Source organism: Schistocerca nitens, chromosome 2 (assembly GCF_023898315.1).
Source record: "Schistocerca nitens isolate TAMUIC-IGC-003100 chromosome 2, iqSchNite1.1, whole genome shotgun sequence".
NCBI classification, from domain to species: Eukaryota; Metazoa; Arthropoda; class Insecta; order Orthoptera; family Acrididae; genus Schistocerca; species Schistocerca nitens.
Genome location: NC_064615.1, coordinates 1,166,817,067 through 1,166,844,969, shown reverse-complemented (window position 1 = coordinate 1,166,844,969; position 27,903 = coordinate 1,166,817,067). Strand labels below are relative to the sequence as shown.

General features: G+C 42.3%; 1 protein-coding gene across 1 annotated transcript in view; it reads left to right on the top strand.

Moving 5' to 3' along the window:
* The window catches only part of LOC126235629 (Down syndrome cell adhesion molecule-like protein Dscam2), a 197,811-nt gene that overhangs the window by 86,516 nt on the left and 83,392 nt on the right, over positions 1-27,903 (top strand). The window contains exons 9-11 of the mRNA XM_049944340.1: positions 7,105-7,229; positions 26,189-26,277; positions 26,414-26,626. Coding sequence (XP_049800297.1) covers positions 7,105-7,229; positions 26,189-26,277; positions 26,414-26,626 — 427 coding nt within the window. The remainder of the gene's footprint in view (positions 1-7,104; positions 7,230-26,188; positions 26,278-26,413; positions 26,627-27,903) is intronic.

Genomic DNA, 27,903 nt, shown 5'->3' with positions numbered 1-27,903 from the left:
ACTTGTAGCACGACTACAAGCGCAGAATGTCGCTCTGCCCCGGTTCATCTTTCTAAACGTATTGTCAATCTCCATCATCATCTAATCATCTTCTCTTCCGATATTAGGCAGGAATTGCCTGTTACGGTACACATCTCTGTCGGGGTCTTCCTCTGTCTCTTCTCCCATGGCACTTACTCCAGTACAGCTCCAGTACTGGAGTATGTTATCAGTATGTCCAAGAGACTGATGTCTAAATATATTTCTAGGGATCTGAGGATGACAGCTAGTTAAAGCTGGTCTTGAAATAAACTACTCACAGGAAGCGATTTTGGCTTCGAATGTTACAGAATACAACATTAGATCACCCCAACAACATGTGTAAGTTATATAAAAAATGTTTTATTGTTGCGCTTAATGTTATCTACTACAGTTGTTTATACTGAGTGGCATTGGCAATATCGTGCTGACAGCATTTTCAGATTAGTCAGCAAATGAACCCAATGAACAAAATGGCGCAAAGCATTCCAAGACGTACAGTACTTCCCATACCCACGACCCACGATGAAAAGGGAAAGAAGTGTCATTCTGTCTGATAATGAGTCTCGTGGAAAAAAAAGTAAGGTGACACTGCAATGCGTTGTAGAGGACCTACAGTTTAACGTGGACTCCAAACGCCAGAGCAACTGCGATTTTTTTATTATATTAACAATATGTCCTCCTCAAGGACTACCACCTTAACGTGGGTGGGGAGATTTGTGCATATCAGTGATCACTGAGCTATGCTGGCGGGAGCCGTGCTCCCAGTAGGGTCACCCGTGCCAGACAGGTCAGTTGGTGAGATTCCGGACATGAATAGTCCCCGCAGGGGGTTCCTGTCTTGGGAATATGTGGGTGGCAACCACATGGGTCCTTAGCTAGGTCTGACATTACTTCCACTTACTTGTGTCGGACTTCTTCTGTTTTCTTTCCTATCGGCCTCCCTTTGCCAACTCTTACTCTTTCGACCCCAATGGTATTAGTTTTCGGAGCCTGATTGTGTCTTTCATTTCTCTTTTCTATTATCCAATAATAAAAGGTTGACAAAGGACCCCGGAGTCTGCTCAGGCTGCCGACACTTGTTTGCAGAAAATCTCTGGGAAATGTTCACTGAAATTTGAGAAATCAATGAGACCTCAAGGATTTCAATGCAGCTCTGCCTACAGACCCTACTCCCACATACTGGAAGGCATGAGTCGTGAGACGCCTGGACAATGAATGACACACAGTGAATACAGGCTAGAAAGCCAATGGAAGGGGATGAAAGGCAGACTTATTTCCGGCGCCTTTAAATAACCAGAACATATCTGCTAAGGGTGATAACCCCGGATAAAGGAGGTAGAACTAGAAAATATACTAAGCGACATGAATATCGATGCTGTAGCACTCACAGAAACTAAAAAGAAATTAAGAGGAAATAAATACGTAGGGGATTACATTGTGTTCTATAGTGGCGTTGAACAACATAAAAGAGGAAGCAAAAATTGGGAAAAAATGGGAAAAAGACATTCAAGATTATACAAACGTAAATGAAGGAATACTTACAGTGAGACTGAAACTGATATGGGGTAACGCCACCTTTATACGTGTATATGCACCTGAAGAAGGGAAAAAAGGTGAGTCTGAAACCTTCTATGGAGAACTACAGAAGACTCTGAGTAGATACAGTGCTACTGATCAGATTATTATGATGGGTGATCAATGCCAGAATAGGAAATATCCCAGTACCAAACGTTATAGGTCCGTTTGGAGAACTAATATGTAATGATAATCGAAAATTACTAAGCGATTTTGCCACTTACAACAATTTAAAAATCACAAATTCACTTTTTAAGAAAAAAAATATACACAAGTATACTTTGGCCAGCAGAGGTCTTAGATCAACAATTGACTACATCTTAGTAAATGATAAGTTAGTAAAGGATACAAGAATTTATAGAGGACAAGATATAGCATCAGATCATTTCTTACTAATATCCAGAATAGATCCTTTTGCAAAATGGAAGAAAATAACTAAAAAAGTAATGAACCAACAAGATCGAAGAGTTTATAAGGTATACTTGCTTGAAGAGGACAGTATCAGACACCTGTACCAAAGGAGATTAAATGAAGAACTAGCAAACTTACAAACTAAAGACAGTATAGAAGAAGAATGGCAAACTATAAAGAATACTGTATGCAGAGTAGCAGGAGAAGCTCTCTGTAAAAAGAAAAGAATACGGAAAAGAAAAGGCCTAAAAATCTGGAATGAGAATATAATTAAATCTGCCAAAGAAAACCAGGATGCATATATAAAACACTTAAGCAACCCCACTATTGAGAACAAATAATACTATACGGAGAAAAAAAAAAAAAACGCTAAATGCGTAGTAAGGAGAGCACATCAGAAACACTGGGATAGGTTTATTTCTAATATCAAACATAATATCCACGGAGGATAACAAATGGCATATGAGGTTTTAAATACCTTAAACACAACACCAAGGGAGAAGATACAAAGAAATAGGATTGAAGAAGAACAGTGGATAAATCAGTACAGCGAATTGTGGTATGATAAAACAGGACAAGAAACTGAAATTGAACAACTAGGTGAGAAGGGATTAGATGAAATACAGTATGACGAATTAACATCTGCACTAACATCACTTAAGAACAGAAAAGCAACTGGAAAAAAACGGCATTAACGCTGAATTATTAAAATATGGAGGAATGATGCTACATCGACGACTGCTACATCTCTTCGACGAATGCTGCAAGAAGAAGAGTAATCCCCTAGACTGGAAAACAGCTAGAGCTATATCAATTTTTAAAAAAGGAGATAAAAGCCTCTGCAGTAATTACAGAGAAATAAGTTACTGGGCTCAGCATACAAGGTGTGTATGCTAATATTTTAAATAAAAGAGTGAAAAACATAGCTGAAGCAGTACTGCGTGAGGAAAAAATGCGTTTTAGGAAAGGACGCTCCACAATAGATGCAGTTTTTATTCTACAGAAAATAATAGAAAAACGGAGAGAGTATAATAAAGAAACACAGATTGATTTTATTGACTTTAAAAAAACTTTTGACAATGTCAATAGACAGAAACTTTGGGAAATAATGACGAATCGCGGATATCCAAAGCATCTAGTAAATGCGATAAAAATGTTCAGTGTGTCTGATGTGTAGTTACATTTCTGGGAGACCTGAGAATCTAAGATTGACAGCATGCTACCGTCGAAACTGGACATGAAATAAACTATTTCACATCAGGCGATCTAGGTTCCTAATATTATAAATTACACTTATTTTTATACAGAAACTGGCAGAATTTAAATTGTGTAAAATAGGACACTTTTTAGCGATATTTCGTTACTATGAATCTAAATTCCCTCTATTGTGTCAATCGTGACGTTTCTATATCTACATGACAGTGAAATCATCCACATTCGATAGATAACCTGCGTACTTTACATTCCGGAAGAAACAAAAACATGGTGCACTGTATCTGAATTTCGATATAACGTGAAACAGGCCGCATCCAAAAATGCGCTATGAGAATCTGTACGTCAAGTACATTTCAGTCACCTAGAGTACAGTATTACATCAATCTATTTTAGATATATTTGCTTGCATTGTTACTCACTTTGAGAGACAGACAAGGTAGCTGGGAGCCAAAAGAGTTTTCTTTTCTACGACAATTTAGTATCCCCTTGCACCTTCACAACTTATTTCACAAAGCTATGGAAGAATCACCAGAAAATTTAAATATCTTTGGCTATTTCTTCCACCTCCAAATGCGGCACTTGTGAGTACTCATCTTTTCGTTGAGAGGAAACGTGGCCTCGTTCGTAAAGCATTATGTCTTCCATCACACATTTGAAAAGTAAACACATGGGAAATGAAGTCTTTGGGATGCTGCGCAGTATTTGCATCTTGCATGACGGTGACAACGATCTGTTTTGTATAACATGGTGAGCCATGGACTGCAGAGTGTAAACCTGCAAAGTACCAAGGATGACCGACGTTTTCAGGTTTCGAATCTATGGTTCTCCTATACCTCGGAACACTTCACTCGTCTCTTTCCGTCGCAGTCTGTTTCCCTAAATCGATGGAAGGAAATAACTGGATACCCACTCAAAACCACTGAAGAATCAAATCGTTCTGATTGTAGGAATTGATCAATGCCAGTACTGAAAATTACATTTTCAGTAACAATTTATGCTATATACTAATTGGGACAAATAAATGCTTCGTATGTGTGAAAAACTGAGAGAGAAAAGAGAAACTAGCTAACGTACTGCGTCATGTTATCTGGTGAACGGGTTCGGTTGGCCTAAACAATGTTGACGTGCTCTGGAAGATTCGTAAAAGTGCATAGCGAGGGATAGGTCGAACACCCACGTCAGCTCAAAGTTCCGGGGATTGTTAGGCGTTAAACGTATGTCAGCTGGACTTGCAACAGTGATGCTCTATGCTTTTGTCGGTTCAAATACCACTTGCTACAGAAAATATCTGAAGCCCCATATTGATGCGGAGGCATTGGATCTTCCTGGCAAAATATAGATATGAGACGGCATACGTCATGTGTTGGTGAGCAGAAGTCGCTTAGAGAACACAGTGAACATGGTATGGTCCCATGCACAATTCTGACTGTTCAGAGACAAAGGATGACATCTCAGAACGTAAAGCTAGACGGCTGGGTCAATGGAATGTTAAATGTTGAGAGGAATGCGCAGATTACTTAGCAAGAATATCGTTTATTGATAAACAAAACCAAGGCAATGTAACAAACGTGCTTAATATCAAAATTGCGAACAACACTGTTATACAGAAAGTGAAAGAATTCTCCTGTCTGAAAAATAACGTTACACGGTACAGCTGAGAAAAAGTAAGACATCAGAATTAGACTGATATAGGTGAAAAAAGGTTTCTGCAGTAAAACAGTTCTATTTGAGTCAGTTATCAAAAAGAAAATCCCGAAGATGTTCCTGAGTGTTTACGTCTGGTATAAAGCATTGTATGAAAGCGAAATTTGGACCATCGAAAAACAGAGAAGAACAAATATTGATCACTTGAAATGTGGAGCTACCGATGGTTTTTAAAATTTTATCGGACCCGTTAACAAAGAAATAATGAAATACTGAAAAGCACTGCTGAGGAAAAAGTCAATACAAGACCCTTCGCGGAAGGAGGGACTTAGCGATAGTACTATCGTATTCCAAAGTATCCGAACGATCCGAATTACGTTCCACTTTGTTTTCTTGCAACCCAAACAAAGTAACTTTCTCGCAGGTCGTCTATTTTCGGTATAGTCCTTTGGCAGCAGAAAATGTTTAGAACTAGCGACCGTTAAAGAACACTGCTCGTTATGACAGTCACTCCAAATTAAAATAGTATCACGGTATTTCAAATAACGGGAAACACGTTATTAGACATGGGACAGTCTTTAACGCTTGTGAACTCAAATTTATTACAATACATGATATTTCATAAATGTTACCATATCTGAAATAACTAACACGCGTAACTCTATCATATAAATCACTAATTAATCATTAGTTAAATCTATATTCAAAGTATTACTGCTCCTTAAAGGTTTTCCAACCATTTATTAACCATAAATCTCTTAGTAAGTGGTTTCGCATGAATCAAACAGATAGACTACAGTTACCAGAATCATGTGGTTATAGAAACTTCAACACGATGAGCGTACCACTAATAATTTCACTGTACAAGTCACGTCACATTGATCCATATGTAACTCAACAGTCTCTTGTAGTCCAGGATAAATATGACATCAGATTTCTTACGTATTCATGGAAGCTAGTTTTGCACATGTTTCAACATTAAATAATAAGATTAACGGTTTTGTTATGGATATCAATTCAAACTCAATATCTATAACCAATGTCAACTAACGTAAGCAAAGCTGCTCTGGACTCAAGTACGCTACCAAACGCCACTAACGATTAACCCTGAAGGTAGATGAAATATCTAATTTAGCATCAGTTATTAAGCCTCTACGTCAAACTACAACACGGAAATTTTTGTTCTGGGCCAGGACTTGCATCCAGCAACTATTGTCTCGAAACTAATGACAAAAGATGTTTATTATGTTTTCAGTCACAAGTAAAAAAGTTCGTACATGTTTAAACATGAAATGACGTGACGTAAAATTTGTGCTGGACGGATATTTGAACACGGCACCTGTCGGATTGTTAACTATGCACAGTCACTTGGTAGATCTCGAAATTATTCACTGCTCGTGGGTTGTTTGAGCCTGAAATGAAAAGACGAAAATTTTTAGTATTATCGCGACTCGAACCCTACACTTTCAAAATATGTGTAAAGTTTTGGGGAGTCTCATATAGTGGATACTTCCTCTTTTATTAAAATATATCTTCATTGTAAGTTTTTGGTTGTAAGTCGTTAAGTATTTCTATTCCACGTATGTGAGTCGAGGACAAAATGAAAAATTGCTTTCACGTGAGCCGGTTCCGGTAGAGGTCGTGTATCCTGCAGTCTCAAATGTGTCTCCAGAGATAAAGTAACGAGTCCGGCGGCCCTGGAAAGCCTCTGTTGTCAAGAATAGAGGGGCACACAGTTCAGCACTTGTCGTGTCTATGGCAACACCAAAATGATACTAGGAATTTTCTGCATTAAACTACTACACTCATCACATATTGCACCACTGATAGACATTTCGCATCCAACTTTTCATTATATGAGAAAAGTATCGGACATGAGGAACAAACATAATGATTGGAACTGTAACCATCCTAGCTTTTTATTTATCGTATCTGTAGAAATTACACGACTGTCCTTCAGGAATTTGCAAAAGGGATTTGAATCGCAGTCCTGTAGTATCATATGTAAGGTATTTTCTCAGTCAGTTGCAAATCGGAATCTGCACGTTTCTCCCTTCTCATATTTTTTAACATTTTTTGATGATGTCATAACATTCAATTGTGCCCAGAATACTTCTTTATACGGTAGAATCGTTTCCTTCAATGTCGTTACGTTTTACTTCATGTGCGTGCCAAAAGAAACAAATTCCTGCATTAATTTGTGGATGTAACTGCTCTTACGCAAGTTGTTTGTTTCAGAATTCTGGCCAATGGCAGCCTATGGATTCATAGCGCCCGCTCAGTGGACAAGGGACATTTCTTATGCCAAGCTACCAATGGGTTTGGAATTGGTCTTAGTAAAGTCGTCCACCTTGATGTGCGCGGTAAGTATGCATCAAACATATTAACTGCATGACATAAAAAGTGAAGCATCCAGGAAAAAGTAGAATGTCAGTGCAGCTTCGTACACGTACAAACCATTGGCGGGTATTTGAATGATTAGAATTGCAATTCTCTGTGGGAGGCCATCAGATGTATTAGCGTTATTCATGTTTAGTGTTGTTACCACGCATGTTATTTATGACTAGTTGAACTCTTCTGGGGGAATTTTCAATGAGGTGCCTGGATGTCTGGGAGAGTGGCAGCTCAATCCTCCTCAAGGGCCAAACCAGGAAACTAATAATGTTGAGCGCTGGGGTGTCGAGCAAAGTCGACATTCAAAGTCACTGCAACTGTGTGTGAATTCCTAAGGGATCAAACACCTGAGGTCATGGGTCCCTAGACTTACACACTACTTAAACTAACTTAGACTAACTTATGCTGAGGACAACACACACACACCCATGCGCGAGGGAGGACTCGAACCTCCGGCGGGAGGCGTTCACAAGACATTGACTCATTGATGCTGATTGATGATAGGGTGCAGTATGATGCTAATACAGTCTGCGAACTGTTCCTCTACTGTACATATGCAGTGCTGTAAAATGTTTTGATAACCTTTCGAATTTACTGTTTTCTTCAGTACAATAGGGGAACCCCACACTAATGACGAGAAACACCCCAATACCATAATATCACCTTTACCATTGGCACTGCACATGATGACAGATAACTTTCTCCAGGCATCAGCGAAATCCAGAACCTTCCATCAGACTGACACAGGCTATAGTGTGATTCATCACTACAGATCACTAGTTTCCAGTCATACTTGTCCAATGGCGTTGTCCTGTGCACCGCCTCAAACATTGCATAGCACTGACTGCAGAAACACGTGGCTCATTGGGAGGTGCCCCATCACCGTAACCCACTCTTTTTAATTCCATTCGCGCAGTCATTGTGCTACCTGGACTTCTTGTAGCACTATGGAAATCATGATGCATCCCTTCCGCTGATTTCATGGGATTTTTTACAGCCACCCTCTGCGGTGCTAGGTGGTCCCTGTCCATCATTACGTAAACTCTGCCAAATCTTGGTTTAGCTTTTGTTGTTCCTTCGCATTTCCAGTTCACTTGGGCAGCCCTAGAACGGTTGAAATATACTACAGATGTCGAACATCAGTCGTTGACTAGTGCTGCTTAACCTACAAGTTTTGTCAGTAATGCATTTATGCGAGCAACTAAGTTACGACAATAGGCCTAGATCAAATGTAATGCGAAGCAATATTAGTCAGTGAATTTCATCGATTATAATTTTGTAGCACAGGAAACGTCGCTATATTTCACCTCCCCCTCCCCCCTCGTAATGTTGCTAGATGAATTACCGAAAAATTCAGTGTCTTCACGTATCTAGACGTGAAATTAGCATCATGGCACTTAATTTAACTGTCATGTTTTAGGTATCTGATAAGACGTGTTAATAGCAATGATTCACTTGACTCTTCCAATAGTCGACTATCACAGAACAGTAATTGTGTATGTGTGTTTGCCAGTTTAGCAAACCACCTTAGCCCACGTATGTTTTGTGCAGTTCTAGTGTCGGTCAGATCCGTTTTGGTATATAGCCTCAGTTAGGCCTAGAAATGAAACTCACATGACTGCTTAGCTTTTTGTTTTTATATATATCTGTTGAGTAAGGATTCAGAAGTGGAATTAGCATTGTGGGTGGCAGTTAATTTGAAAATTCAGCCACACTTTAGGCGTCACATACTGATTCCTTTCTTGCAACAGTTACCAGTAATTCATACTGCCTATGTGTTTGTATGCATGTCTGCTTAGCATAGAATTTTAGTAAACAAGTGTTTTGTGCAGTTATAGTCTTGGGCAGGTTTTTTTGTATAAGCCTCATTTAGGCCAAAAATTAAATGTGAATTGCTTGCTTCGAATGTTATTTTTTAGCCACGTGTGTTTTATGGGAGTTCATGTTTGTAGATAACATGAGGGCACTTAATTTGTGAGTCCACAGTCTTGTTTTCACTTTGTGTGTGTGTGTGTGTGTGTGTGTGTGTGTGTGTGTGTGACTTATTTTAGATGTGGAAATACTAAGTTACTCACTTTGTGCGAAGTTTTTGATAAATACTTTCTGAACATGGCATAAAATGTTCAAATCATTAGCACACTTCTGAACATGAACAATATGGCGGCTCTGAGGCTACATTGTGACTTAGAATTTCATTTTAATGACTGTTAAAATTGTTAAAATACTGAGATGCGATTGGCAGTTACATTTTAATGGCCACCAGCATACCAAGGAATGAGGCGTGGCCTGTTTTGTTATGAATGACACCACATACGAGGGGGGCATGATTCTCACATGATCATGATGCTGTCATGGCTAAGGGGGTGTGGCGCGTGATGTCATACATTCAAGGTCAGTGACAGCACATGATATCACTTCGATAGATGATCGAACTAATTTACCGAGAATACATTTAGCCTTTTCGCTATCCTGCGCCACCAGTCGGAGATTCGGAGCAGCCGGGTTAGGGAGTTGCCATTCCATGTGTAGGCTGCCGTTAACACCACAGCACAAACGGCTGCGTTTCGACTTGTGCTGTGACTTAGAAACATGGACTGCTGATGTATGGCGTCGCACTGAGTGCAGTAATGAATCGTGGTTCTGCGTTGCCCCAGACGACCATCGCTGGCGAGTATAGTGTCGACCCGGGGAGAGGTCCCACTCTTCCAATGTTTTGGAGAGGCACAGCGGTGTTACTCCTGGCATCGCGGTGTGGGGAGTCACTGGTTATGACTTCATGTCATGGCTGATAATAATTAAGGGAACTCTGACAGTACGAGGATGTGTCACAGACGTTCGACGCCCTCGTATGTAACCCTACATGTGAACATCGTGGTATCATTGTTTAACAGGACAGAGCTCATTCACACTGCCAGTATGTCAATGACCAGTTACAACAGTTGTGGGCGTTTTGGCTCAAGAGAAGATACAACGGCCCTATAACACCCTTTGCAACCCAATGTATCCTGGCCAGAGGGGTTGCAACGCCGCACTCATAAGCGGGACCAAATTGTCAAGTTATTTGCACATTTTACTCGAGTTTTTGATTACTGAAACGCACTCTAGGACAAAAAAAAAGGAAAAAACGTCGCACCACGAGGGAAGTATGCGAAAGAGACGTAAATTGGTAGATGTGATGTACATGTACAGACAAAGAAATGATTACAATTTCAGAAAAATTGCGATTCATTCAAGAGAAAGTGTTTCACAAACTGAGCAAGTCAGTAACGCGTTGGTCCACCTCTGGCCCTTATGCATATAGTTACTCGGCTTGGTACTGATTGGCAGAGTTGTCGGATGTCCTCCTGAGGGACATTGTACAAAATGCTGCCCAATTGACGCGTTGTATAGTCAAAATACCGAGCTGGTTAGAGGCCACTGTTCATAATGTTCCAAACTTTCTCAACTGGTGAGACATTCGGCGACGTTGCTGGGCAACGTAGAGATTGTCAAGAACGAAGACAAGCAGTAGTAATTGTCACTGTGTTCGGGCGGGCGTTATCTTGCTGATATGTACGCCCAGGATAGCTTGCCATGAAGGACTACAGAACGAAGCGTAGAATATCGTCGACGCACCACTGCGCTTTAGGTGTGTCGCAGATGACAACCAAAGAGGTCCTGCTGTGAAAAGAAGTGGCACACGACAGACCACACACCGTCACTGCTGGTTGTCTGGGGGCGTATGGTGGGCCACAGTCAGGTCGGTATCCTACCGCTGTCTGAGGAGTCTCCGAAGGTCTTTGGTCTGGAATCTCATTGACTGAAGTAGAACTGTCTTTAGCGACGAGTTCCACTAAGAATTTAGCCCCAACGACGAGCGGAGACGGGTCTGGAACCGCCCCGGACGGAAGTGGGTTACCAACCACACCGTCACACCCTATACGGCACAACAACCGGGACTGTGATGCCATTTTTTTTTTCATACGAGGACCTATTTGGTTGCGTTCCGCTACATCCTTACTGCACAGCAGTATCTCGACGATACTCTACGCTTCGTTTCGTTGCCTTTCATGGCAAGCCATTCTGGGTTAACATATCAGCAAGGCAACGACCGCCCGAACACGGCGACAGTTTCTACTGCCTGACTTCGTCCTTGACAACTCCTACCTTGCCCAGCAAGGTCGCCGAATGTCTCACCAGTTGAGAAAGTTTGGAACATTATGAGCAGTGCCCTCCTACCAGCTCAGTATTTTTACTATACAACGCGTCAATTGGGCAGGATTTTGTACGATGTCCCTCAGGACTCTGCCAATCAGTGCCAAGCCGAGTAACTATATGCATAAGGGCCAGAGCTGGACCAACGCGTTACTGACTTGCTCAGTTTGTGAAACACTTTCTCTTGAATGAATCGCCAGTTAAGAAGGTTTGGAGCATTATGGACAATGCACTCCAGTGAGCTTGGTATTCTGACGATCTAACGCGCCGGTTGGACAGACTTTGGCAAGATATCCATGAGGGGGACAACCAACCTATCGATCACTGCCAAGCCGAATAAGTGCTTCCATAAGGACCTGACATGGACCATCGGGTTACTGACTTTTTCTCTTTGTGACTCTTTTTCTTGAACAAATCATCCAATTATCCTGGAATTTTAATCATTTCTGTATTTTTATATCTACTTCACATCTGCCAATTACCGTTCCATTCGGATAATTACTTCAAGGTGTGCCCATCTTTTTCTTTTTTGAGAGTAATATGACATACCATCAGAATAGGTAGAGTTTGATTCCATTCCGTCTTCCGGATCCTTCATTTTTTGGCAGGCAACGTAAAATTCTTTTTACTGGTTTTCCAAAGAATTTTAAATGAAAATTACTACTACAGTAAAAACATGAATGATTATATTAACTTGGTTCTATAGTTTTAAACTTGCAGGTTTTCTTTTGGTGTCCTTTCGATTGTGGCAAGCTTAGTGTGTCTTCGACTTTCGCCCGTACCGAATAGAAAAGTAAATTATATTTCAGCTACCTGTGTATTTGCTGCAATATTATTTATATGTAGAGTATCTCTATTCTCTGTCGTGAATAGCCCTCCAGTTACCTCGTGGGTTCTTTAGAACTGTTGTAAGATCTGTAGAACTGCACCTTTCTTTTTTCTTTTTTAATTTTATTCGACGTACTTGTCCCAGATAAAAGTAGGGAGGCAGTGTGCGAATGCATGCAGTGCAACTACAGGAAGTAGGTAGGAGTAACACACAATGCATTTGAATGTTACCTGCGTGTGAGGAGGTTACATTTTGCCTCATGTGGGAAGGAGAACCTCCTACCAGCCAGTGCGAGAATTCGACAGCGGCCATAACCCAGCATATCGAGACTGTGGTTTATCAGTACTCGATACCGCTTCTCCTGTTGATGTGGACCAGATGATTGTCAAGCGCATACGGAGATCCATATTCAGCGTCATTCAAGATCTGTTCGCTCGTCCGTAGAGAAAGGTCCCGACCCTCAAGTGAGGAAACTCATTTATGTGTAGCAAACAAATTGTCCAAATGGACAGTGCGGCGAAGTCATGAACATAACGGGCTGTAAGAAAAGAGGCCACGGGTGCTGCTTCCCTTGATGCAGCAGCACAGCAGCAAGTAAGTGCGCAGACTGGAGATCGCAAAATGGCGACTATGGACGCGGGAGTGACACTGCACCGTCTTTTCCTACGAGATCTAGTTCTGTGTACAGCACCACGAGCTACATCTACATCTTCATCTGCATCTGTACTCCGCAAATCACTGCGAAGAGGCTATGTCCCATTGTAGCAGTTATTACAGTTCTCACCAGTTCCATTTATATATGGATGCGAGAATGAATGTTTAAATGCCTTCTTGGGTGATATGATTAAACTAATTTTGTCGTCTCGACCATCACGGGAGAGGTCTGTACGGTTTTGGAGTACATTCCCAGTGTCATCATTTATGGTCGGTTTTTGGAACTCTATAAGAATGCTTTCTCAGGGTAGTTTACGTCTGTCTTGAAGAGTATGGCAGTTCAGTGTCTTCAGCATCCCCGTAACAGTCTTCCACGGGCCAAACAAACCTGTAACCACTAATACTGCCCTACTCTGTATATTTTCAGTGTCCCCTGTTAGTCCTATTTTTGGCATGGGTGCCAATCACTGGAACAATATTCAGGAACTGGTCGCACGTGTGATTTGTAAGAACACTCCTTCGTAGACTGCACTTCCCCAGTATTCTACCAATAAACCGAAATCTGCCACCTGCGTTACTCACTATTGAGCCTACGAGAAAATTCCATTTCATATCCCTACGAAGTATTACTCCCAGGTATTTGTATGAGTTGGCGGATTCCAACAGTGACTCTCTGATACTGTAGTCATAGGATACTATGTTTCTTCCTTTTGTGAAGTTCACAATTTTACATGATTGAACAATTAAAGCAAGTTGATAATCTTTGCGCTACTGTGAAATCTTATCAAAATCTGACTGAATATTTATGCAGGTTTTTCCAGGCAGTACTTCATTGTAGATAATTCTATTATTTAGAAAAAGTCCGAGGTTACTATTACTTTCCTGGGGCACACCAAAAGTTACTTCCACATCAGTTGATGACTCACGAACCAAGAACGTGAACAGTAAGCGTCTCAACACACTTCTCTCGGGCACGCCCAACGTTACTTCATCTATTGGTGGCTCAATCTAAGATAACTTGCTGCATCCTTTCTACCAAAAAATCACCAATCCAGTCATAAATTTAGCTTCATACCCAGTACAACAGACGTGGAACAGAGTTAGATACGTTCCGAAATAAAGAAATGCTACATGTAGTTCATTGCACTGCTCCATGACTTCAGTATTTCTTCACTTAATAATAGACAAGTCTTCCAGTCCAGACTCTATACCGACTACGTTCCTCTTAGATTATTCTGATGCAATAGCTCCAAACTTAACTGTCATACAAAACAGCTCGCTCGACGAAAGATCGGTACCCATAAGACTGGAAAGTTGCACAGACCACACCAATATTCTAGAAAGGTAGTGGGAGTAATCCACTACATTACATGTTCATATCACTAATGTCAACATGCAGTAGGATTTTGGAACACATATTCTAAATTACCTCGAAGACAATGGTCTGTTGACACACAGTCAACATGGATTTAGAAAACATTGTTCTTGTCAAACGCAACTAGCTCTTAACTCACATGAAGTGTTGTGCTATTGACAAGGGATTTCAAATTGATTCGTCTTTCTAGATAGAAGAGTTTTAACGCAGTACCACACAAGCGGCCTGTAGTGCTATTGCCTGTTTGTGGAATATCGTCTGAGTTATGTGACTGGATTCGTGGTTTCCTGTCAGACAGATCACGGTTCGTAGTAACTGACGGAAGTGATTTTTAGCATTCCCCAAAGTAGAGTTACAGGCCCTCTGCTGTTCCTTATCTGTATAAGCGATTTAGGAGACAATCTGAGCAGATGTTTGCAGATGATGCTGTCGTTTATCGTCTATTAAAGTCATCAGAAGATGAAAGCAAATTGCAAAAAGATTTCTGTATTGTCCAAAAATTGGCAGTAGACCCTAAATAACGAAAAGTGTCGAGTCATACATGTGAATGCTAAAAGGAATCAGTTAAATTTCTTTTAGACAATAAATAAATCAAATCTAAAGGCCGTAAATTCAACTAAATATCTAGGAATTACAATTACAAACAACTTCAATTGGAAAGAACACATAGAAACGAAAGACTGCGTTTTATTTGTGGGACACAGATCTACTAAGGAGACTGCCTACACTACGCTTTTGGCGTACTGCTGCGCAGTCTGAGATCCTTACCACATAGAATTAACGGAGTACATCGAGAAAGTTCAAAGGAAGGAAGCACGTTTTGTATCATCATGAAACAGGGGAAAGAGAGTCATTTACATGATACGGGATTTGGCGTGGAGATCATTAAAACAAAGGTGTTTTCCGTTGCAGCGGAATTTTTCGCACGAAATTCCAATCACCAACTTTCTCCTCCGAATGCGAAAATATTTTGTTAACGCTGACCCACATAGGGAGAAACGATCATCATAATAGAAGATAGGAAGTAACAGCTCGCATTTAAAGATATACATGTTCGTTATTTCCACGCGCTGTTCAAGATTGGAATAATTGAGAATTATTGTAAAGTTGGTTCGACGAAATCTCACCAGGCAATTGAGTGTGACTTGCAGAGTATCCACGTAGGTGAAGAGCTGGCGGTCAGAAACTATGTAAGACTGCATTCGCTATAGTCATGCGGACCCAGGAGCATGCTTATTGGTATGGGGTGCCATCGGGTGCACAACACCATTACCTCTGGTTCGCAAAGGCAGTAATTTAGACTCCAGCCATTACATTTCTGAAGTGTTCAGGCTGCTCGCAGGGCCCTATTTTCGAGGTCTCTTGATGCTATCTTTCAGGAAGATAACGCAATACCACATGTTGTTCCATCCGTGCCGACTTACCTCAATACAGTTGACGTTCGACACCGCAACCAGTACATTCCACAGATCGCTCACTTATGGGAAACCTCTGGTCTTCGGTTGAAGAGATAATAGCACACCATCACTCGCTGGCCAAACTATTGAACTCTAGTATGGAGTTGAAACAGGAAAAAACTGGTAGAAGCCGACATTAGAGAAGATCAGTTTGGTTTTGCAGAGAAATGTAGCAACGCGTGAGGCAAAACTGACCGTACTATTACTTTTAGAAGATTGGTTTAGGAAAGGCAAATCTAATTCATAACATTTGTAGACTTTGAGAAAACTTTTCTCAATTTTAACTGGAATACACTCTGTGAAATTCTGAAGGTAGTAGGAGTAAAATGCAGGGAGCAGATTGCTGCTTACAACTTGTGCAGAAACCAGACAGCAGTTATAAAAGTCGAGGGACATGAAAGGAAAAACAATCTTTAGACGGGAATGAGACAGGATTGTAGCCCATACCCAATGTTATTCAATCTGTACATTGAGGAAGTATTAAAGGAAACCAAACCAAAATTTGGAGAAGTAATTAAAGTTCAGGGAGAAGAAATAAAAATTTTGAGTTTTTACGATGATATTGTAGTTCTCTAAGAGACAACAAGGGACTTGGAAGGTCAGTTGAAGGGAATGGACAGTGTCTTGCAAGGAGGGTATAAGACTAACGTCGAAAAAAGCAAAGTAAGGGTAACGGAATATAGTAGAGTTAAATGAGCCGATGCTGAGGAAATTAGATTAGCAAACGAGTAGTAGGTAAATTAATCAATGATTACTTTACAATTTTTGTTCTAAAATGGATTGCTGAATTTATATTAAACATACAGGGTGATCACAAACTGTCTGAAAAGTTTGTAAGGGTGCTCGAGACATGGTTGTGCACAGAAATAAAATTTATGGAAAAAAATTCGATACGTTGAATTTCCGAGCAATTAAAGTTAGTCATCCAGGTCGTCGCACGTGCAAATTCAAAATTTCTGGTTGATCTGATGAATGGCAGCTGGCTCTTAAAGTAGAAAGATGTAAGTTAATTGAGTAGGGAAAACAAACCCGTAATCATCATCATCATCTTGGACAGTTTCCAGCCACTGGCTGGGTCTGTCGGGAACACAAGCCTCTCCATCGTGTTCTGTCTTTCCACCATTCCCCCTCTTCCACCTTCGTCCAGTTCTCTCCTTTTCTCGTCACACATTCCTTCACTCCCTTCACCCATCCATCTCCTGGTCTTCCTCTGGGCCTCTTCCCCTCCAGTTGCAGATCAACCATCCTCTTTGGAATTCTTCCCTCATCCATTCTCTTCATGTGTCCATACCACTGCAGTCTTGATTTTTCTATCCTGTCCTGTACTGGTTCCTCCTTTAGTCTTTCCCCCACTTACGCATTTCGCAATCTGTCTCGTCTTGTTACACTCAACCTGCTCCTCTGGAACTTCATTTCACTAGCCTGTATTCTACTTTTGTCGCTTTTGTGCATTACCCATGTCTCACTTCCGTATGCCAATATGGGGACAAAGTAGGTTCGGTATATAATTCCCTTGGATTTCTGTGGCACCTCCTTGCTCCAAATAAGCCCCCTAATGCATTTGTAGAACTGCCCTGCTTTTCTGCACCTTTCATTTATTTCCATTGCGTTTCCCCCCTTACTTTCAATCATGCTTCCCAGGTACTTGAAGTTCTCTACCACCTGTAGTTTTTCCCCTCCACAAGTTATATCCACATTTGGCCTATTCTTCTTCCTTGTTGTGACAATTATTTCACTTTTCTTTGCAGAGAAATGCATTCCATATTGTGCTGCCGTTGCCTCCCATGCATCTAACTGCTCTTGCACCTCCTTCTCGCAATTTCCCCATAACATCAGGTCATCGGCAAAAAGCACTGCTTTCATTTTATGATCTCCAATTGCTTCTGATACTTGCTGTAGGATTTCATCCATAACAATAATAAAGGCGAAAGTGCACTTCTCTGTCGCAGCCCATTTTCCAGCTTGAACCATGCAGTACGTTCCCTCCCCACTTTCACACAACTCTCACTTCCCTCATACATTTTTCTCACTTTTCGTGTTATCTCTTCATCTATCCCTTTTGCGTTCAGCACATCCCAGATCTTGTCCCTACAGATACTGTCATACGCCTTCTCAATATCTAAAAAGGCCATGATTAAGTCCTTCCCGTACTCATAGTGCCTTTCCTGCAGTTGCCTTACCGCAAATATGAGGTCCGTTGTTGATCTTCCCGGTCTGAAACCGTACTGCTCCTCTTGCAGTCTACTTATTCTCTTCTCCAGGATCTTTTCATAGATTTTTCCACAGTGGCATAGCAGGGTGATTCCTCTGTAGTTCTCACATCTCCTTTTATCCCCTTTCTTGAAGATCGGGACTATAATTCCTTTCTTCCAATCCTCAGGAATTCTGTTCTCCTTCCACACCACCCTCAGCACTCTGTATAGCCACTGGGTTCCTACTTCTCCTGCTGCTCGTATCATATCCACTGTTACTTCGTCCCAACCTGGTGCCTTGCCCCCTTTCATCCTCTTTATGGCTTCTTCCACTTCATTCCAAGTTAGATCATCAATTTCCCCACTATTATAATCGTCTGCTGCCTTAGGCTCTCCATCGCTGTTAGTTACCCGCTTGGCGGCATTCAACAGATCTTCAAAGTACTCCTTCCAAATCTTTTTGAGCTCATGCATTTCCTCCACAACTCTTCCATTATTATCCATGATCCTCAGGCACTCGCTTCTGTCGTTCCTCTTATTTCTTACCATGGTGTAAAGTACTTTTTTGTTCCCTTCACTGTCCTCTTCTAACATTCTTGTCCATTTTTCCATCCACTTCTTCTTCTCCGTCCTTACTATGGTCTGTGCCGCTTTCTTGCTTTCCTTATATTTTACCCTAGCTTCCTCTGTTTGGGTCTGGAACCATTCTCTGAAGGCTTTGTTCTTTCGAAGTACTGCCTCTTTACATATGTTGTTCCACCATGGGGTTTCCTTACTTCTCCTCTTTGTGCTAGTTCTTCCGCACACAGTCTCAGCTGCCTCAACTAGAGCCCTCTTAAAATCTCCCCATTCTTCTTCCACTGTTCTCTGATCTTCCTTTGGCAGCTTCTTCCTGATCAGTGTCTGCTACTGGGTCCTCCGTTCATCCTCTTTCAGCATCCGTGTCTTCAACCTTTTCTCCTGTATATCTGTTGCCCTCCTATCTTTTTTCTCTCTCAGGGTGGCTACCAACAGCCGATGGTCACTGTCTAAGGCCTCAGATGGAATGACCTTAACATTTGTGAGGCTGCTCATCATCTGCCTATCCACTAGTACATAGTCTACTACTGAAGTTTGGGACCAGTCTCCACTGTACCAAGTTATTTTGTGGCTACTTCTCTTCTTGTACCAGGAATTTGCGATCGCCAGCCCATTCCTCTTGCAGAATTCCAGCAACAATTTTTCTTCTCTATTTCGGTTCCCCCAGCCCTCTGGTCCCATTATCTCCTCGAATCCTTTCCTGTCTGTGCCAACATGTGCATTGAGGTCCCCTATTATAATCTGATTACCTCCATTTAGCTGCTTTTGCATGTCATCTTCAAATTCCTCCTTCTCCTTTTTTGTACACCCCACCTGTGGGGCATATGCTTGGATGATTTCAATGCTTTTTCCTTTCACTCGTACTCTGGCTTTTATCATTCGATCATTGATACCCGTAATGTTGGATACATCGTTAGTAGTGTACTGCTTCACACAGTCACGTCGTTGAAATATCTGGGCGTAACGTTGCAAAGTGATATGAAGTGGAACGAGCACGTCAGGCCTGTGGCAGGGAAGGCGGGCGATGGATTGCAGTTCATTGAGAGAATTTGAGGAAGTTGTGGCTCGCCTATAAAGGAGACAGCATACAGAACGCTAGTGCGACCTGTTCTTGAGTACCACTCGAGTATTTGGGATGCGCGCCAGGTCGGATTGAAGGACATCAAAGCAGTTCAGAGGCGGGCTGCTATATTTGTGACCAGTACGTTTTATCAGTATGCAAGTGTTAAGGATGTGCTTCGGGAGCGCAAATGGGAATCCCTGGAGGGAAGAAGACATTCATTTCGAAGAATGCTACTGAGAATATTTAGAGAACCGGCATTTGAAGCTGACTGCAGAAATATCCTACTACCGCCAACATACATTTCGCGTAGGGACCACGAAGATAAAATACGAGTAATTAGGGCTCATGTGGGGGCTTATAGCCTGTCGTTTTTCCGTCGCTCTGTCTGCGAGTGCAACAGGAAAGGAAACGACCAGTTGTGGTACAAGGTGCCCTCCGTCAGGCACCGTACGGTGGCTTGCGGAGTATGTATGTAGACTCATATGTAGATGTTTGTGGTATCACAGATCGAGACCACGCCCATCGGCGCCTCACATTTGGCAGCGGAAACGCACGTTTTCAACAGACGCCCAAACGGTCTTGTGGGGACCCAGCGGATCCACTGAGCCACGCCTTCAGAGGCTCCGACTACGAGCGCCCTCTGACGCCGCGATGTAGGATGGCAGCCGGCAGCTACACGAGCAGTCTGTAGCAGTCTTGACAGTCTTCAGTCTTACTCAGCTTCAGACATTTTGTTCGTGATTTAGTAGCGGGAGCCTCAGATTACGCGATGCTCTTCTACATCTACATCCATACTCCGCAAGCCACCTGACGGTGTGTGGCGGAGGGTACCTTGAGTACCTCTATCGGTTCTCCCTTCTATTCCAGTCTCGTATTGTTCGTGGAAAGAAAGATTGTCGGTATGCGTCTGTGTGGGCTCTAATCTCTGATTTTATCCTAATGGTCTTTTTGCGAGATATACGTAGGAGGGAGCAGTATACTGCTTGACTCCTCGGTGAAGGTGTTGTGACTTGGCAAGACAGCCAAGCCACTACGAGGTGAAGCCGAAAGGCACGTGTTTAAGCTCACGCAGGCTGGCGTGAGGTCTGGAACAGTTAAAGGATTTGAGTCTAGCAAATAAAGTACGTAGCTGTTGGAATACTTAACTTTAATCCATAATTGGTGAACAGCGGTCTGACGGTACATGCATCACAAAATAAATAGCAATTGATAATGGCGCCTTGCTAGGTCGTAGGAAATGACGTAGCTGAAGGCTATGCTAACTATCGTCTCGGCAAATGAGAGCGTAATTTGTCAGTGAACCATCGCTAGCAAAGTCGGCTGTACAACTGGGGCGAGTGCTAGGACGTCTCTCTAGACCTGCCGTGTGGGGGCGCTCGGTCTCCAATCACTGGTAGTGGCGACACGCGGGTCCGACGTATACTAACGGACTGCGGCCGATTTAAAGGCTACCACCTAGCAAGTGTGGTGTCTGGCGGTGACACCACAGAAGGTATGTTCTCCAAACTTCAACAAAAGCCCGTACCGAGCTACTGAGCGTCTGTCTTGTAGAGTCTTCCACTGGAGTTTATCTATCATCTCCGTAACGCTTTCCCGATTACTAAATAATCCTGTAACGAAGCGCGCTACTCTCCGTTGGATCTTCTCTATCTCTTCTATCAACCCTATCTGGTTCGGATCCCACACCGGTGAGCAGTATTCAAGCAGTGGGCGAACAAGTGTACTGTAACCTACTTCCTTTGTTTTCGGCCTGCACTTCCTTAGGATTCTTCCAATGAATCTCTGTCTGGCATCTGCTTTACCGACGTTTAATTTTATATGGTCATTCAATTTTAAATCACTCCTAATGCCTACTCCTAGATAATTTATGAAATTGACTGCTTCCAGTTTCTGACCTGCTATATTGTAGCTAAATGATAAAGGATATTTCTTTCTATGTATTCGCAGCACATTACACTTGTCTACATTGAGATTCAGTTACCACTCCCTGCACCCTGTGTCAATTCGTTGCGGATCCTCCTGCATTTCAGTACAATTTTCCATTGTTACAACCTCTCGATATACTACAGAATCATCCGCAAAAAGCCTCAGTGAACTTCCGATGTTATCCACAAGGTCATTTATATATATTGTGAATAGCAATGGTCCTACGACACTCCGCTGTGCCACACCTGAAATCACTCTTACTTCGGAAGACTTCTCTCCATTGAGAATGACATGCTGCGTTCTGTTATCTAGGAACTCTTCAATCCAATCACGCAGCTGGTCTGATAGTCCATATGCTCTTACTTTGTTCAGTTAACGCCTGTGGGGAACTGTATCAAACGCCTTGCGGAAGTCAAGAAACACGGCATCTACCTGGGAACCCCTGTGTATGGCCCTCTGAGTCTCGTGGACGTATAGCCCTAGCTGGGTTTCACACGATCGTCTTTTTCGGAACCCGTGCTGATTACTACAGAGTAGATTTCTAGTCTCCAGAAGTCATTATACTCGAACATAATACGTGTTCCAAAATTCTACAACTGATCGACGTTAGAGATATAGGTCTATAGTTCTGCACATCTGTTCGACGTCCCTTCTTGAAAACGGTGATGACCTGTGCCATTTTCCAATGTTTTGGAACGCTACGCTCTTCTAGAGACCTACGGTACACCGTTGCAAGAAGAGAGGCAAGTTGCTTCTTGTAAAGGCTGGACTTTACTGCTGTTTGTTCTTTTGTAAGGTTTCTTCGCAATGCTGTGAGGAAGCTGCAAGTTAAATAAAAGTTGTGTTTACTGTGTTATCTTGTTAGCTAATCATTTCTGCTTCTGTCCAGCTTTCCTACGAAGACAGCTGCTGCAACGATCTGTAGCTCACCTTCCCTTACCATTGTGTATGAAGTAGTACACAACAGAGTTTTGGTATTTGGGCAGTAAAAGAAGTGATGATCTGCGAATTAGAGATAATGTAGAATGTAGACTGACTATGACAACATTAACGTCAGATATGCATTTAAATGTTAGGAAATCTTTCCTGCGGGTATTTGTCTGGTGGGTAGCATTGCATAGAAGCGAAAGACGGATCATAAACAGATCAGACAAGAAGAGCATACAAGCTTTTGAAATTTGGTGGTGCAGGAGAATGCCAAAAATTTGATTGGTAGATCATGTAACTAATGAGAAAGTACTGAATAGAATTGGGGAGGAAAGAAATTTGTGGCACAACTTCACTAAAAGGACGGTTGATAGGACACGTTCTGAGATGTCATTGGAGCACCAAATTAGTACTGAGAGAAGTTTAGGGGGTAATAATTGTATAGGGAGACTAAGAGATGCATACAGTAAGCAGGTTCGAAAGGATGCGGGTTGCAGATGAAGAGGTTTGCAAAGGAGAGAGTAGGCTGCAGAGCTGCATCAAAACCATTCTTAGGACTCAAGACCACAGAAACTACAGCTCCTTGCTGTTGTGTGTGTGTGTGTGTGTTTGCGAGCGCGGGCGCTAAAGAACAAAGCCCCCATCTGGAGTAGCAATTTTCTGACTCCACAGAATCTGTCTGGGAGAGAGGAAAACCAGATTTCATCCACTCAGATATATATGTTCATTATGTATCGATATGTAAATATGGTGGAAACTCGATGATGCCTTCTAGAACCATATAAAGAGGAAAAGTTAACTACAAGATAATTTTTACTCTCAATCATTCCATAATCTACAAATACTGATACATTTTCTTAGCTTTAATAGCAGTTACTAGTGATATTACTTTCGGAATAAATTAATCAATGAATGATCTACCATTTTTGTTCTAAAATATATTACTGAATTTATATTAAACATACAGGATGGTCAGAAACTGGAAAGACTGTAACCTCCACAGAAGGTTGTGCCGAGAAATAGGTGTTAAGAAAAAATTCGTTACGTTGCACATCCGAGTTATTGAAATTAGCCAATCTGGTCGTTGCACATGCAAATTCAAGTACTCGCACATTCTAAAATACGGTAATGCACATACATCTGGGGGTCAGTGAGTTACAACTCATTTAAACGCTGATTACCAGTTAAAATGTGCCTTGTTCGGAAGCGATAAATTTAGGGTAGGTGAGCAAAAATTGCGTATGTTCGGTTTGAAGAAACCAAATGAACAACATATTTTGCCACACTATCTCTGGCAGTGTGCTTGAATTTGCGTGCGACAACCTCATTAGCTAATTCATTGGTAATGGCGCAACTGATCGATTTTATTTTTCTTAACAGTTTTTCTCAGCACAACTACCCCTGCAACACCCTTACAAGCTTTTCACATTGTTTTTTTCCTACCATGCATATGTTGTCTGATAAAACCATATAGCTTCTGTATCGTTTCTCAAAAACGTAACAGCTTTACTATTAATGCAATATGTCATAGTCGACAGTCAGCTCTAAATAGCCCAAAAGAATGCTGAAGATTGTTTAGCTGGGAGCTGTCTGCCCTTGCACAAAAGATTCGTTTCTTACATTGAGAATACAAACTGTACATGGAATTTCAAATTTACATAAAATTTTGACATTAGCAAGCATTTGCTCGTCATACTACACTATTTCAAGAAGCAATAATCTATATCTACACCTACATTTACATTCTGCAAACCACGGTGAAGTGCACGGCAGATGGTATGCCCAATCGTACCAGCTATTAGGATTTCTTCCCGCTGTAATCACGTTTGGAATGCGGGAAGAATGATTATTTGAATGCTTCTGCGCGTACTATAATTACTCTAATCTTATCCTCAGGATTCTTATGTGAGCGTTGCATAGCCGGTTGTAGTATATTCCAAGAGTCATCATTTAAAATCTGTTCTTGAAACAGTAGATTTCTGTGACACTTTCACACGGATCAGGCAAACCTTTGACCATTCGTGCTGCCCTTCTCTGTATACGTTCAGTATCCCCTGTTATTCCTATTTCGTATGGGTCCCACACACTTGACCAATATTCAGAAACTGATGCATTAGTGATTTATAAGCAGTCTCCTTAGTAGACTGCACTTCCCCAGTATTCTACCAATAAACCCAAGTCTACTTTACTCTTGACTGAGCCTAAACAAAATGTTACTCCCAGGTGTTTGTGTGAGGTGGTCGATTTCAACAGTGATTCACTAATATTTCAGTCATAGGATACAGTGGTTTTTCGTTTTGTGAAGTGCACTGTTTTACGTTTTTTAACATTTAAAGCAAGTTGCCAATCTTTGCACCACTTTGAAATCTTACCAAGATCTGACTGAATATTTATGCAGCTTCGTTTAGACAGTACTTCATTATAGATAACTCCATCAGCTGCGAATACTCTGAGGTTACTGTTAATATTGTCTACAGGGTCATTAATATAGAACATGAACAACAACAATCCCATCACACCTCTCTGGGTCACACACTAAGTTACTTCTACATCTAATGGTGAATCTCCTTCCAAGATAACATGTTGCGTCCTCCCCGCCAAGATATCCACAGTCCAGACAAAAATTTCACTTGATACCCCACGTGATCGTATTTTGCACAAAAAGTGTAGGTGCGGTACTGAATCAAATACCTTTTGGAAATAATGAAGTACTGCATACGCCTGCTTGTCTTGACACAAGGCTATCAGTGTGTCATGTGAGAAAAGTGCGACTTAGGTTTGCAGTGTTTTCGGAATCCATTCCACTTGGTATGGAAGATGTCCTTCTGTTCGAGATACCTCATTATTTTAGTACAGTGATAATAAAATAATATACAGATTGTAGTTACTGAAAAGAGAAACTAGTTTTTCGTTTTAATAATAGTCATTTTTATTTCTGAACAAAAATTTAAAATAATCTAATCACGGTAAATTTGTACGTCGTGATAATGTGTCGTGCTTAATGAACTTGAAGGTGTAGGTGTTATAAATTTAACTTAATGTTCTATATTAAATTACATTCATTTCAATATAGTGTACTTGTGTACAATTTAATTTTTCTCCCCAAATTGCATACTTGAAGGAAAATTTTAATTATGTTTGGCAATGGACCTAAAACTTTTAGCTGCTTTTCTTAAACTTATTTAACAAAAAATTTGAGCTCTCATCAAAATTAGTGGAACTGTTTATTCAATTGCACGTATGTGTGCACGATCTACAGGGGCGACCACTTGAAAAATGTTAACACAGAATTTTTTAAATCTTTCGTAGTGGCCCCCGTGTTTTAATATCCAATTTCTGCAATAGTTAGATTATGTGGCATTAGTATTCATTTCATAAGTGTTTTGAATTTATGCGGTAACGATATGTTTCACTTCATTTTCAGTGCCAGCAAGATTCCACAGACCCTTTCAAAATATAACAGCGATACAGGGAAGTTCAGCCACTCTCGACTGCACAGCAGATGGGGACAAACCTGTCAGCATAAACTGGTTTCAAAATGGCCACCGTTTTGATGCTACTCTTCACGAATGGAGTGGCAGCAAAACTGGAATTCGAACGGTTACAGAGAACAGATACAGCACGTTTTGTTTGCATTGCTGCTAACAAATATGGTTCAGACAGATCAGAAATCCTTCTGGTGGTTCAAGAGCCACCAGAAACTCCAGTGAACTTCCATGTTTCAAACTACAGCAGCCGCAGTGTTAGCTTGGCCTGGGAACCACCGTACGACGGAAACAGTCGAATCACGCACTACGTCGTGCAATACAAAAATACTTCCGGTACGTAGTCTCTGGAGTGTTACCGTGGTTTGTAGCCTGAAGATTTTGTGGAATCTGACCGTGACTGATACTGTTGTGTAATTTCTTCCAGTTTGTGTGTCTGTTGGCAGTTACATGGCATTGGAATGTTGCCCAGGTGCTGGTGCAAGGAGACCAGCAAAACGTCACCGTGGCGGGTCTTCTGCCCGCCCACGCGTACCACTTCAGAGCTCTCGCTAGCAACTCCATTGGAACGTCCAACGCGACCAGCGTGCTCTCAGTAACCACAGAGGAAGAGCCCCCTGAATCTCCACCAAGGGATGTGAAAGTTAGGACGAAAAGTTCAGAGAGTCTTCTCGTTACGTGGAAGGTACGTTTCAGGCAAAACGTTTCGGATGAACAGACACACTCCTGGAAATTGAAATAAGAACACCGTGAATTCATTGTCCCAGGAAGGGGAAACTTTATTGACACATTCCTGGGGTCAGATACATCATATGATCACACTGACAGAACCACAGGCACATAATCACAGGCAACAGAGCATGCACAATGTCGGCACTAGTACAGTGTATATCCACCTTTCGCAGCAATGCAGGCTGCTATTCTCCCATGGAGACGATCGTAGAGATGCCGGATGTAGTCCTGTGGAACGGCTTGCCATGCCATTTCCACCTGGCGCCTCAGTTGGACCAGCGTTCGTGCTGGACGTGCAGACCGCGTGAGACGACGCTTCATCCAGTCCCAAACATGCTCAATGGGGGACAGATCCGGAGATCTTGCTGGCCAGGGTAGTTGACTTACACCTTCTAGAGCACGTTGGGTGGCACGGGATACATGCGGACGTGCATTGTCCTGTTGGAACAGCACGTTCCCTTGCTGGTCTAGGAATGGTAGAACGATGGGTTCGATGACGGTTTGGATGTACCGTGCACTATTCAGTGTCCCCTCGACGATCACCAGTGGTGTACGGCCAGTGTAGGAGATCGCTCCCCACACCATGATGCCGGGTATTGGCCCTGTGTGCCTCGGTCGTATGCAGTCCTGATTGTGGCGCTCACCTGCACGGCGCCAAACACGCATACGACCATCATTGGCACCAAGGCAGAAGCGACTCTCATCGCTGAAGACGACACGTCTCCATTCGTCCCTCCATTCACGCCTGTCGCGACACCACTGGAGGCGGGCTGCACGATGTTGGGGCGTGAGCGGAAGACGGCCTAACGGTGTGCGGGACCGTAGCCCAGCTTCATGGAGACGGTTGCGAATGGTCCTCGCCGATACCCCAGGAGCAACAGTGTCCCTAATTTGCTGGGAAGTGGCGGTGCGGTCCCCTACGGCACTGCGTAGGATCCTACGGTCTTGGCGTGCATCCGTGCGTCGCTGCGGTCCGGTCCCAGGTCGACGGGCACGTGCACCTTCCGCCGACCACTGGCGACAACATCGATGTACTGTGGAGACCTCACGCCCAACGTGTTGAGCAATTCGGCGGTACGTCCACCCGGCCTCCCGCATGCCCACTATACGCCCTCGCTCAAAGTCCGTCAACTGCACATACGGTTCACGTCCACGCTGTCGCGGCATGCTACCAGTGTTAAAGACTGCGATGGAGCTCCGTATGCCACGGCAAACTGGCTGACACTGACG